General features: G+C 35.6%; 2 protein-coding genes across 3 annotated transcripts; both read left to right on the plus strand.

Annotated features, from left to right (window-relative positions):
- The first annotated feature begins 7,380 nt into the window (after positions 1-7,380).
- Positions 7,381-10,457, plus strand: LOC140808727 (WAT1-related protein At1g43650). Its single transcript, XM_073165928.1, has 7 exons — positions 7,381-7,665; positions 7,815-7,877; positions 8,118-8,234; positions 8,317-8,560; positions 8,687-8,845; positions 8,917-9,068; positions 9,160-10,457. Exons 1-7 carry the CDS (start codon positions 7,469-7,471, stop codon positions 9,278-9,280), a joined length of 1,053 nt encoding a protein of 350 aa, XP_073022029.1. The 5' UTR covers positions 7,381-7,468; the 3' UTR covers positions 9,281-10,457.
- On the plus strand, positions 9,864-10,826 carry LOC140808728 (uncharacterized). Of its 2 annotated transcripts, none has more exons than XM_073165929.1 (2): positions 9,864-10,456; positions 10,690-10,826. In XM_073165929.1, the coding sequence occupies exons 1-2, from the start codon at positions 9,864-9,866 to the stop codon at positions 10,760-10,762; spliced, it is 666 nt and encodes a 221-aa protein (XP_073022030.1). In that variant the 3' UTR covers positions 10,763-10,826. The 2 variants fall into 2 exon arrangements, with proteins under 2 accessions (XP_073022030.1, XP_073022031.1); XM_073165930.1 differs by having other exon boundaries at positions 9,864-10,449; positions 10,690-10,804.
- The last annotated feature ends 3,307 nt before the right edge of the window (positions 10,827-14,133 follow it).

The following is a 14,133-nucleotide window of genomic DNA, read 5'->3' on the forward strand; positions in this document are numbered from 1 at the left end:
CTGCATGCATTTCTTTTTCTAAATCCATACAAAACAATCCAAATTAAAATAAAAGGTATTGAAACTTCAACGCAAGTTTATAAATTACACTCGATCCACCATGAAAAGGGACAGTGGGGGAATATTTAATATGGATTTAATTAATTTGTGATGACGATTCAGTAATTTTCTCAAATTGTTTTATTGAGAATCGTACTTGCTAGATGACTCGTTACGTCGAACATTTGCATGTTAGATAGAATGCATTAAATATTTCGGTCGGTGCAAAATAATGTATTAAAACAAAATTAATTTGAAATTAAATTATCATGTTAATATTTTTAAATTTAATCATTATTATGAAGCAATTAGGATATATAATTAGTTTCTCAAAAGTCAAAGAGTAACTTTAACATAATTTTAATAGGTTGGGGGCATTATTATTGATCCTATAATGGGTTTTTAGGAGTTGTGGCAGGGAAATTTATATTTTTGTTGTTTTTAATTACGATTTTTTGTCATTTTGTAAGTCAATTTACTTTTTTATCCACTAAATTTATATTTTGATATTTTTTATCGAAATGTTGACGTAACACTAAATAATGACGACGAAAATTATTGACACGGGGACGAGACATTCTTGCATATCCAATGCAACGGAAGCAACATGACCAAACATTGAAAAAAATATGATAAAAACATAATTTTTCCTAGAGAAATTTTATTGAATGTAAAGTAGATAGGATTAAATGCACAACCAACAGAAATGATGGACATTTTGTCAACCTTCGTCTCCTTCTCCTATTTGGCTACATGTCAATCGGACCAAAAACTGGACAACATTTTCTACCAATGTTATTTATTATTCTTACATTGTTCCAAGTGAAGGCTTGAAATTTCAGTACGGCCCCACAAATTCCCATCTTCCATGCCTTCAATCAAGCCGAGAATACCACTTAACGTTATCTATTAATAATTTCCCAACGCAAACAAATATAATGAATATTCCAACACCATGAACACAGACGATTCGTTCAAGAAACCAGGAGCTGTTCCATTCAAGTGGGAGATCCGACCCGGTGTTCCTAAGGTCCGTAACCAACCGAAGCAAACTACGCCCGTGATCAAACCTCCGCCAGCCAGGTCCTATTTCACGCTTCCATTGAAGCCTCAAAGGCGGGTACCTGGCCAGCCCGACATCGTCTCATCGGGCGGGTGCTTCCCTTCTCCCAAGAGGGTGAAGAAGAGAAACGAACTAGACTATTATGATCCCGAATACTCTTCCTTTTCTAGTAGGAGGTCTCGGTCATCGTTATCTTCTGCATTTGGCTCATCAGTATCAGATATCCGAGCCATGAGTGATGCCGAGTGGGCTACTTTCGGGTTATTTTATTCGAATTAATCATAATCAAAAGTCTTTTCTCCTCCTCTCCCATATTAGTTATTTTGTTGTTTAAATATTTGGCGTGCACGTACATCAATCCCACACTAATGCAATGACCAAATTCGGACAAATAATTATTGGTTTAACTGGAAAAACACGTGCAATGATGTACAAAATCCTTATATGTTTGGATAACTTAATAAAAAAAATCTTGCTCCGATGTTAGTGTGCATGTTTTCACAAATACAACTAAGACAGGCTGCATGAGCCTGCATATATATATTATCTTTATCTTGCTATTAATGCATATAGAGATAATATTGCACATTTTACACACTAAAATAGTATTCGTTCAAATTTCATTACATCATTCATACCATTAATAAGTTGGCTTCTGCCACTAATTTCAGTCAAGGGGTCAATATCCCCACATTTATTTTTCCTTCACAACCTCACAGTCGTGTCATTTAAAAGGTCATTTTCACCCACTTACAAACCTTTTATACGATCGAAACACAGAGTAATTGAGTCAAGCTAGTTTCGACATGAACAAAAAATAATCCAAAACTTACTCTTTATTGACAAACATAACTCTGCAATCGAGACAGATAGAGCACCTTAGTTGTGATGCATGAGTGGATCCTTACTGATATATATATAACTATCAGACTAATATATGTGTATGGTGGAGAGCGAGCCGGTCTTTGTGAACCGCGCGATATATATTTTATTGATCTTCTTAATCGTAATAGCGAATATTTGTGAGTGATAATAATGGAATATTGATTTTAGTAGTGTTAACTAAGTAAGTTGGGTCCTAAAAATTGAAATAGACGATTTTGAAACATCTATAATTAGTTATTTGATCAAGTACTGGATCAAATGTGTTTTTAATATCTTGAATGAAAGTCATTCCTTATAATTTCTCCTCGTGTTTAACATCAAATTTGGATTTCCTGACAGGAAGAAGTGCTGCAACTTTCACTGCATTGTGGTGTAAGACAACACAGGATCATGCATCCTTTTCTATAGAAGCAGGCGTGTTTTAGTGGTAGGGTACGTACCTAATAATTCTTGTCACTTGCTGTGGTCTCAATAACGGTTTGCCTAAACGAACACGTTTTATCGACTGTTCTTTTCTTCTCTAATTAATGGGACACTACTTATAAATTTCAAGTGCACCATTGCTTTCCATAAATAGTCATGGAACATACATATCACGCTCAAATCTGGGAAGATCAAGATTCCCACAAGTAGCGTTGGAAGATTTATATGAAAAATAGTTTTCTGTTTTTTTAAAAAGAGGCTGAATATATCAGAAACACAACCTGAATATATAAGAGAGTCCGACTAAGAAGGCTAAACCCCATGCATGCTTCTCATGTTGGAATATATATAGCGTGATTTGTGTCAGAAACTACCTCATCCTAGCTATTTTATGACATGTAAATAAGGTCACGTGTTCCCATGAAACGGGAATGTTTGATATCTCCATTACTCGCTCGAGTTCAAGATAAGAATTGTAGCACAGTACTCGATTCATTGTATTTTCCGACAATCTTATTTGGTTTTTCTCTGTTCATTGCTTCAAGTGGACTCATCTGTTATATTCTGTGTGTATAGAAATACGCACATTTTCTGCTCATCAAAGTCAATCAGACGGTTTCTAGATTATTTTAAAATTCATATTCTTCAAGCTACCTAGTTGACTCTTTCCCCTTAAAGACTGAATTCAAAGCAAGCCAGATTTGAATTCCAAACACACCATTTTAGAATTCAACAACACAATTAACACATGGTTTGAGTTAGTCAAAAATGGTTAATTTGATTATATAAACAATGATGTTTTAATTTTTTGTTTTGTTTCCTAAACTTCACCTATATAAACAATGATGTTTTAATTTTTCGTTTTCTTTCCTAAACTTCACCTATAAAGTTCTCAAATACTATAGGAAGTACTCGTATACTTGTGGTTGCAGCTTAGTCTGAACTTTCACATCAGAAAGGCTTTCTAGACAGTATTAGGGAAGTGGTTCTTTTGTGTTCAGGCTTTGACGACTAATTTGTTGATAGCAGTCATAAAATATGGAGGTACGCACAAGCAAGATGATTAGTCTTAATAGCTCTAATTATCAACTTTGGAAAAGTAAGATGAAAGATCTTCTATTCGTCACCAAGATGCATTTACCGGTGTTCAGCGAGTCTAAACCAGATGAGAAATCAGATGCTGAATGAAACCTCGAGCACGAGCAAGTTTGCGTGTACATCCGACAATTTGTCGATGACAACGTCTATAATCACATCTCTAACGAGACACATGCTCGTACGCTTTGGACAATGTTAGAGACAATATATGCCTCCAAAACTGGCAACAACAAATTGTTCTATTTGAGCAAGCTTGTCCAGGTTCGATACAAAGAAAGAACTCTGGTCGCAGATCATCTGAACGAGATTCAAAGATTCGTAGAGCAGTAATTATCAAGTATGAGCATTAAACTTGATGACGAAGGTGATAGCTCTGATTGTGCTAGCTTCATTGTCGGAGTCTTGGGAGAGTCCGAAGGTATCACTCACGAACACAACACCAGGAGGAGTCGTGAGTATGGACTTCATCAAGAGTGTCATCTTGAATGAAGAGATGAGGAGGAGATCTCAAGGATCCTCTACCTCATAGTCATATGTTTTGGCTGCTGAGTCAAGGGGGAGGAGCAAGATCAAGAAAAACACAAATCAGAAGCCAAGAAGAAGCAAGTCTTCGAGGAGATATGTCAACATAAAATGTTACCACTGTGGAGAAAACAAACATATTAAAAATACTGTCGAAAACCGAAAGACAAACATGAAATCGATGATGAGCAAACAAACACCATTGACGAATTCAATGTTGTTCACGAGCTAGAGCAGGAGTCCGTAAATTTGGCAACTTAAGTTACTAGTTGGGTGATCGACAGTGGAGCAATAGTCCACGTCACATCTCGAAGAGAATGCTTTACATCCTACACACAAGGGGACTTTGGTATGGTGAGGATGGGAATAACGACTTATCCAGGGTCGTGGGAAAGGGAGATGTGAGATTGACTACCGTGGATGACTCTACATTGATCCTGAAAGACGTCAGGCATGTGCCAGATATACGCCTGAGTCTGATATCGGTCGATGACTCGATGAAGAAATTTTCTGCACAACTTTCTGAAATGGGATATGCAAGATTTCAAAATAATCACTAATGGTAGCAAAAAGATTAAAGATGTCAAAGCTGTATGTAGTTCAGAAAAATTATTCTGAATGTGTGAACTACACACGGGAAGAAAACTCAACAGCGTTGTGGCACCGACGTCTTAGTCACATAAGTGAAAAGAATCTTACACGTCTTGTGAGCAAGCAAGTTCTGCCCGGTATAAAGCAGGTTCATATGAAACAATGCACAAACTGCTTAGTCGGAAAACAAAAAAGGATATTATTCAAAAGTTCACCTCATAGGAGAGCCGATAAAATACTAGATCTGGTACACTCATATCTATGTGGTCCGATGCTATTCTCGCTCGGAGGAGCGATGTACTGGTAACTTTTATCAATGATCATTCTCGGAAAATTTGGGTGTGAACACTCAAAACCAAGAACCAAATTACGGAAACATTCAACAATTTTTTAAACTTGGTTGAACGAAAAACATGCATTAAACTCATATGTATTCGAACAGATAATGGAGGAGAATACATTGGAACTTTTGATGAGATATGCAAAAAGAACGGAATTAGACATCAAACACCACCACCAAAAACACCACAACTCAACAGATTAGCTGAGAGGATGAATAGAACTTTGGGAAAAAGAGTCAGAAACATGCTCTCACATGCAAAACTGACTAAGGAATTTTGGGGTGAGGCTGTGGTTGCTGCTGCATATATATCAAATCGCTCACCTTGTGTTCCTCTCAATTATGATGTCCCGGAGCAGATGTGACAAGGCAAAAAAGTTTCCTATAATCATTTGCGGGTATTTGGATGTGTTGCTTATGTTCATATATCAAAGGATGAAAGACAGAAACTGGATGTCAAAACAAGAAAGTGCATATTTATAGGCTATGGCGAGGATCAACTTGGTTACAATACAAGTTTATAATACAGATCTCAAAAAGCCTATAAGAAGTTGTGATGCCATATTTCAGGAGAATGAATTCTGGGAGACTGCGGAAAAGGAGAATTCTGGATCTGAACAAGATCTGGAATAGTGAGCTTCAACTTATATATATGTATGTATGTGGATCATGGATGTCACATATTTATAGGGAGATAAATTATTATGTAATGTTTATATGATATTCAGATTAAAAAGAACAAATTTTATTTGGGAATGTGGAACTTTTTTCAAATGAAGATACTCGATAGTTTATGTATTATTTGAAAAGACAATCACAGTACCGCTTGTCTGTGATGAGTGCCATTTCATCGAATGATTCTGTAACAACATATATGCACCATACGCTTGAGTTGTCATCAACTAGCAAATTTACTTCAAATAAAAACAGCATATGTTTTAATTCGTTGATATTTTTTTTTTTACAAAAGAAAATTAAATATCAAAATAAAAATATAGGACTAGTGATGTTATGAAAAAGTACATGATAATCAATACCAAAAAAAAGTACTATTTATACAATATTTGAAAATTTTAACGAAGGATCATTTGTGTTATTCTGAGTCAAGAATTGAAAGGTCGAAACTTTTTTTTCTTTTTCAAGTACGTACGAATTATCAAAGGAGTAGTGGAAACCGATTCAGCTATCTTTATAATATGAGTGAATAAATATGGTTGGAACCCACTGATCCAGTTTTTGCCATATTCACTGCTACACCAAACGATGATCACTCCATCCCTTCCCACTTTCAGTTTAAAAATAAACCGGGTTCTTAGTTTTGAACCCGATTCAATTTTCAAACCATGAACCCACTGACCCAAATTGTAGTGGATTTATTTTTCGAACCCAGAATGAATAAACCTCATCCCTGAGATATATCCATCTGATGAGTGCATGTTTCCGGTGATAATTAAACAATATAGTTCAACAATATTTTATTTAAAAAAATCCAAGAAATAATAAGTTTCCATATTATATTGTATTATTATGAATCCCAAAAACACTAAAACTAATTCTTATAAAATATATAAAATTACAATTTTTATTTAAAACTACAAATTTACCAGCAACTTTTTATATTTAACCATTAATATTGGACCCGATCGAGAAAGTGTCTGTTCAGTCCTGCTCCTCTACCATTTATGCGTTCACTAATTAGGCCTTACAATATGGGATGGATATTGGATAGTTGTGCACACTATTTCCGAAGTTCTTTTTTCGTTTTTTTAATTTTTTTTTTTTTGTTTTTCGGGAAAAAAAGGGGGAACAAATTAAATAGACAGGTGCAGGATATTTATATAAAAAAGGGCCCCACTTTTGTTTATTTTAAGCTATTTTCTGTTTCATTTTTTAAATTAATTTTTTCTAATTTTACCAAATTCAACCACTTTCACGGTTAATTCATGTCACATCGTTCTTTCTCACTATAGTAAATGATGTATTACTTTAGTTTTCGGAGATGTATCTATACTATTATATTAAGGATGAGCACATGATAGTAACTACCTAGGAGGACACTAAGTTTTTTTTCCAATTTTACCCTTACATGATATTAATATTACACTTTTGTTTTTTGTTATTTTTTTTCAAATTTCAACACACACTTTTATTTATTTTTTTTATTTCAACAATTTAAATATCAATTTAGTCACCCCATAAATTATCAAATTACACTTTAGTCCATTGATAATGATAAAAAAAATTGTACACACGCATCGCGTGTGCATAGTCACTAGTATGTATTAAACTTTACTATCTTGCGTTCGAATTTGTTCAAAACAAGGGTAATTTTCTTTAGACCAAAAGAAGTACTGGACAAGTAGCAGGTCACCTGCAAGATAGACACCTATGATCATATTAAAGTGAAAGGATCAGTGGTGACATACATCCTGAAATCTTCTCTATAAATATTATAGACGGGCGAGCTATCTCTCACACAAATTTTTTAAGTTCCAACAACATTAAAAATGGAGAACTCAGACAAATTTTTAATTATTAAAAAGAATATATATATTGTAGTGATTTTCATTCAATTTGCATATGCAGGCATGGCCTTGTTGTCTAAAGCAGCAATGGCACAAGGAATGCATCCTTCTGTGTTTGTTGCATATCGCCAAGCAATTGCCACTGTTGCTTTGGCTCCATTTGCTTACTTCCTAGAGAGGTATGATCATTTTTCTGAAATTTGACATCTTTTTATATATACGTATACCCTTTATCTTTAAATTTTAGTTTGTAAAACATTTATTTACTTTCCTTTTTTAGTAAATTATTTGGGTTCTTGAAATCTTTCTTGTTAATTGTGGTTTCCAGGAAGGAAGCTGATCCACTGCCTTATCCTGTAATTGGGAAAATTTTCTTGATTTCCTTGATTGGGTATGCCTTGGATTCACAAGTTTTATCAAGCATTTGAAGATTATAATTGATAATATATCTGTGTAACTGTCGGGTGGAAGGATGACGTAACTTATGTGAAATGTTATATTTCCCGAGTGGATTATCCAAAATTATATAGAAGTTTACTCTCTTACTCTACCAGATGAGCATGCATGCATATAAAGCTGTTGATAATGAATTGAATAAAATTTTGAAATTGAAATTTACTAATTTTTACAGGTCTACTTTAAGCTTGAATCTATTCTCCTACGCAATAAACTACGTCTCAGCAACTTTCGCCTCCGCCAGCATCAACACCATTCCTGCTCTCACCTTCGTCGTGTCTGTTTTATTCCGGTACGTCACGGATGCTCTTAACTTGCAAACTTTCATTAATATTTCGACTTATTCACAAGAAAATTAAACGACGTTAATTCAGAGTTGAAAGCCTTTCGGTCACACGATTTCACGGGATCGCTAAGGTTGTAGGAACTGTGATCAGCGTCTCCGGGGCGATTGTGTTTGCTTTGGTGAAAGGGCCGAAGATAAGTTTCATGAAGTGGTCGTCCAAGGATACCCACGATCCTGCCTCCCATTTGATGAGTGCCAAAGACAAGTTGGTACAAGGATGTCTGCTCATGATCTTGGCGAACGCTGCTTGGGCTTGGTGGCTTGTCATGCAGGTTTAATTTAATTGATGGAGACGTACATTACATGGCATGTTTTCTTGTCATTGCGAATGTTCTGTATATGCCTAATGCTGTCATATCCTCGCAGTTTTAAATTGTTATTTAAATGTTGTGTTCCAGGCCCCTCTTGTGAAGCGATATCCAGCGAAATTTCGGCTTGCGCTGCTGCAGAGTTTATTTAGCTGCATTCAGTCATTTGTGTGGGCGATGTCAATAGAGAGGAACCTGTCGTCCTGGAAGCTTCAATGGGATTTGAATCTTTTCTCTGTTGCATATTGTGTATGTCTTCTCCCTTGTTTATCTTTTCTCGTGTAATATAGAAATTTTTTGAAACACGTATATATTTTCAGGGTATAGTGGTGACAGGATTGGTGTATTGGTTGCAACTAAGTGCTGTGGAGAGCAAAGGTCCGCTATTTACGGCCTCTTTCACGCCACTGGCACTATTTATTACTGCCTTCATCTCAGCACTTGTGTGGAAGGAGATACTCCATTTGGGAAGGTAACTGTAAGTCACATCCATCAAAATTCGTGTGTTTGGTATGCTATCCACATATGCGATGTGACGGGGTCTGTTGTTGGAAATTGTACAGTATCTGTGGAGGAATACTACTGGTTGGTGGTCTGTACTGCGTGCTGTGGGGGAAGAACAAAGAAGTGGAAGTGCAGGCAAATAAAGACAAGCCAGATACCAAAGCGGAAACCATTGTATAAACAAATAATGCGTCGATCACAGTTTATATTTTGTATTAATATTGTTAGAATAAGGCCAAATCTATGTTAATGCATTGTAAAAATTAATATAAATGAATGGGTTTTACTTTTATTATATTATTATAGCCCACAATTTAAATGTGCGTGAATACAAAAATTTTATTTAAAAGTTAAACAAGAATAATTAGAACATTGTTTTGCTAAAAATCATGTGATGTTCAAGTACCCCCGAGAGTATACAAATCCACCCATTATTTTTATGCATAAACTTTTGACATATTGTTTGAATTATGTAATTCTACGGACACAAATGGCGTCAAACTTACATGTGGTTTTCAAAATTATAGACTTGTAAAATTCATGTATAACAAGAAGATAGTAATTATAAAATCCTTATCACTTGACACTTGGTATGAACTTGATCGGAGAAGAGATGGGTAGAAAATCTGGGGGCCTTGGAGCCTTTCATCTAAAGATCCTTGTCTTTAAGCAGCCAAAAGAATTTGGGCCACACCAAATTAGACTACTTCGTTTTCATGTGAGAAATTAAATAATAACTCGAGCAGACCACAATTACAGCAACATGGCGTCGATGAAATCAGGTGACACACCTGAAAACCGTAGAAGATGTGAAGGTGAAGCGGTGAAATTTATCCCAAATGATAATATTCAAGAATCTACGGAAAGCATTGAATCTGGCTACTGCTCACCGCCTCTATGGAAGAACCACAATCACAATTGTATATCGCCAAACTCAAGATTACAAGCCATCGTCAGAAGAAAGTTTGAGCTTATGGAACTGGTGAAAAGCATGCCCGAATCTTCGTACGAACTTTCTTTGACGGACCTCGTCGAGGATCCCAAATCAGAAACGCGAGTTCCACAGCTGCGGGGACTGGATAACAATCGAGGTTTGCGGAGGAGGAGCCGGGAACGCAAGATAAGCGACAGGATTACGAGAAGTGAGAGCTTTGAAAACAGGGGGCTGCTTCTGAAAATGGTGTTCCCGGTTGGTTTGCCGTCCAAGAGAAAGAAGAGTATGGACAAAAATGTCGGAGGAAGAGCGGAATCGTTGAAGGTTTGCGGGGAAAGGGATTGGTGGAAGAAAAGGTTTACGGGTTCCACCGATAGTGATAGTAGTAGAACAAGTGGTGGCCGCAGCCTGAATAGTATTAGGTATCTTTACTTTTGGAAAATATAATCCAGGATTTAAAATGCTTATGAATTCATACAAAGGTTATATTAATTTATATCAGTAATCTAAGAAAACAAATTTTTGACTCAGTTAAATGTGTTCCTGTGCGTGTATGTATATATATATATATGTGTGTGCATCAAGAAAAAGCGAGATTCTTGGTAAGTGTCTCAACAATTTGATGATTTGGTTTCTAAACTTGGAATATACACAGGAAAAGAAATGGAGTCCTAGGGAATTGTTGCTGGCCATTTTTCCAGTCTTGCAGACGAGAATCAGCGGACTAGTGGAGGAGGATCGATCCATCATCCAATCCCTTTTGTCTCTGGTTATAGCTTTTGCCATTTGCACATAATTTGGAAATCAAATAGCAACTTTTTCCCTTCTTTCCAAGAGTTGTACTTTCAAAGCCACTAAACTTTTGTAATTTTAGTGCCTACGTTTTCGTTTCTAATCAACTTGGAATCTTTGTTGGCGAACGGTGGATATCCTACTTTTATCTGAAATATATTATATAATCTCCTCTCTATGGTTAGATACTTAAAAACTAGTGAACGGACCTAACTCATTTTGACATCTCATAACCACTGAGGGATACTCAAACCGTAATCGACCAAAGTTTGAAATAATATCAACAGATTGAACCTTCATTTCACCAACCAAACATAGCCTTAACAAGATTAATCGGTATTTAGCCACATTTCAGTTTGATATTAATGAATTTGGGCAGTAACAGTACTTAAGTCACCTCTTCTAATTTTTTTTTTTAATAAAAAAAAAACAACTTTTATATATTAGTTAATTTAATCCAAACTCAAACCTAATATTTTTATCCATTGAAACAAAACCAAAACAAAAAAGAAAAATCCGATTCTTCTTTGTATAGAAAAGTTGGTAGACCCCTGGACTGAGACTCTTTATCATAAATAAATCATCCTAACTTGCAAAACCTAATAACCATTCAATCAGCTCTTGGGGCCAAGTGATGGGGTTTGCGATAGAGATATTTTCTGTGAATACGAGTGATCTAAATTGATAGCAAAATACACGATGTCCTCTTGTAATAAATTTCCAGATTCGCATACAGATCTTCTTTCATATTGCACAAACGATTTGATTAATCCGATGCTGCTGGAAAATAAAAGATTTAATTTTTTGCAGCATCAACTTTGATTTGGTTTATACTTTTTATTCATCAACTATACCTAACAAAGATATATATTGTTATTTAGTATATATGAAGGGCTTAATATGGTGTTTGTTATTTTATCATTTTTATCTGTCTTCTACAATCCTAAGTGATTTTCAAGAATCTTTTTTTTTGTATGGAACTTGGAAAAAAAATCGAAAAAGAAGGAAGATGGAAGATATACAGTGTTTTACAGTACCAAAATACAACAATTTGATTCTATAAAAATGGGAGTGTGTGAGACACTTGTTGATTTTTTTATCTATTAGAATTGATCGTTTTTATGGAACAAAGCAAGTTGAAATTTTAATAATTGATCGTCGGGCTAACTTTTTTTGAAGTCTCTTCTGCATGGGATCAGGGAGACAAGTCATTATGGAACGATATTATAAGAAGTCACCAGTTGCAAGCTATACATTGAAAGACAACCATTAGGAGTTGAAGGTAATCTGATAAAATCGACTCTTCATGATAAATATTATATTATTGCTAACTCAAGGATAGGGCTGCTGGCATTCATTATCTTCAGTGGTTTCTTTGTTGTCTAAAGCAGTACACAAAAAGTTCCAAGTTTCAAATTATGGGACTCTTCAAACACATTTAACCTTTTGTGCAGTGGGTTGTCTCCCCCTACTCAGTGTCCAAGAGTATTATTATATACTTCACAAGCCTATCCTCCCTCGTGTTTGCATGATTGAATATGGCTACTATTCACTCATTTTTCATTCGAAAATTTGTAGGTTTTAGCGGCAAAGCGAACATCAGAAAATTGGTGTCTAAATTGTTATGTAGTAACAAACAATATAATATTTTTGACTTAATTACGACACATTACTAATAGTTTTTTTAATTAGATGATAGATATTTGTTCGAAAAAAGATAAAATTTCGACTATATGTGGGGTCTAGAGTGCTGAGAGATCCTTAATCCCAAGTAATAGTAAGATAAATTATGGGAACACAAAGTATTCCTGGTTGGAAATCATAGCAAAAGCAACAAGCACAAACTTCTAAGATCTGAAATATATTATACTATCAAATTGTCTGTCGAATGTTTCACTTTTCCTGGAACAAACAAGTTGGCAATTCTTGTATTTCATTCGGCACTGTTAACATGGGCTATAAATTTTAATTCTCAATTGTATTTGGTCCTAAGATCTCTCAGCATGTCTGCCTAGATAAACAGGCTATAGGAGTTTAAAAGAGGGGAGGTGCTTGGTTTTTCTCTACCTTCCTGAGGCCTTCATCATGTCAAGTTCTTGGAAGGGAAAGTGCTTGATCTTGAGTCTTCTTTCTCTAATTTTCATTTCGGAAGCAGCAAGATCATTGCCAAGGGCACACAATTGGGAGCAAATGTTGCCAAAGAAGCTGCCCACTCCAACTTCATCTCCCTCCAAAGGCACGAACTCTTTCACATCTTCAGAAAAAACGTCTGAGATGGATCCAAAGCTTAATCCATCCGATACAAAAGTGTAGCGATACGCGAGATGTGTAGCATATCGTCTAGAACTTTATATGCGAGAACATGTATCCGACGAGAGATCAACCGGAGGAGAAAGGATTATAAGAAATATGTGGACTGATAAAGAAGGTTGATCGTATAGGCTCTCCCGCTTACAAGACTCGTCTTTTGGGTTTTGATTCTTCTTTCAAGCTTGTGGTTCAACACCGATATTCATATCGATAGCCGATAACCATATCTAACGGGGAAAAGATTCCGGGTCAGGGCGATATTTGTTGTGCTCAGAAGGTTAAAATGGAGTGCATATATTTGGCTGAAGACGCTAGTTATTTGTAATGTTTGTACAGATTTAGCCATTGATTAATTGCAAGATACAATATAATTTGTATATATCAAGACTAAATTTAATGGTCTATGATGAAATTAGCATAGAGCTTTTTTAAAACGCCGACTACTTAAGCAGCTGAGTTTTAGGTGGTGTCGCTTGAACTGGTTGGCTGAATAGCTTGAGTTCTATTTGAAGTCGATCGAAACTGAGCTAGAGCGACACCAGATGAAGCAGCTTTGATCTCTCGAACCCATCGTTTGAAAAAATAGGATTTTTGTTGCATTTATTCAAATATGTGGGAGAGAACTTTTTAATGTAGTCCATTGTCATACTGGTTCGGATTGAATTTTGGTACAAGTGATCCCATCCAATTTCCACTGATTCTGATTCTCATCCATAAATCAACCCAACCCAACCCAATTGAATAACAAGTGGGATTGGTTCAACCCTCAAACCAATCGGTCTACCATATGAAACAGCGCCATACTTCAATATACATTGGGTTTACCCCAAATTAACGTAACTGACTATAGATTACATCATCAATGTAAGTCTTGTACTGACAAACTCGCATGATAAAGTGTTAATAGGGAGAATCGAATTCTTGAATATTGATCAAACGCTCACCTATTTCACCTACTCAAATGCCTTGAGGGTGCTCATTGAGTCTTATTGATCAT

Source organism: Primulina eburnea, chromosome 13 (assembly GCF_022965805.1).
Source record: "Primulina eburnea isolate SZY01 chromosome 13, ASM2296580v1, whole genome shotgun sequence".
In the NCBI taxonomy this organism is placed as follows: Eukaryota; Viridiplantae; Streptophyta; class Magnoliopsida; order Lamiales; family Gesneriaceae; genus Primulina; species Primulina eburnea.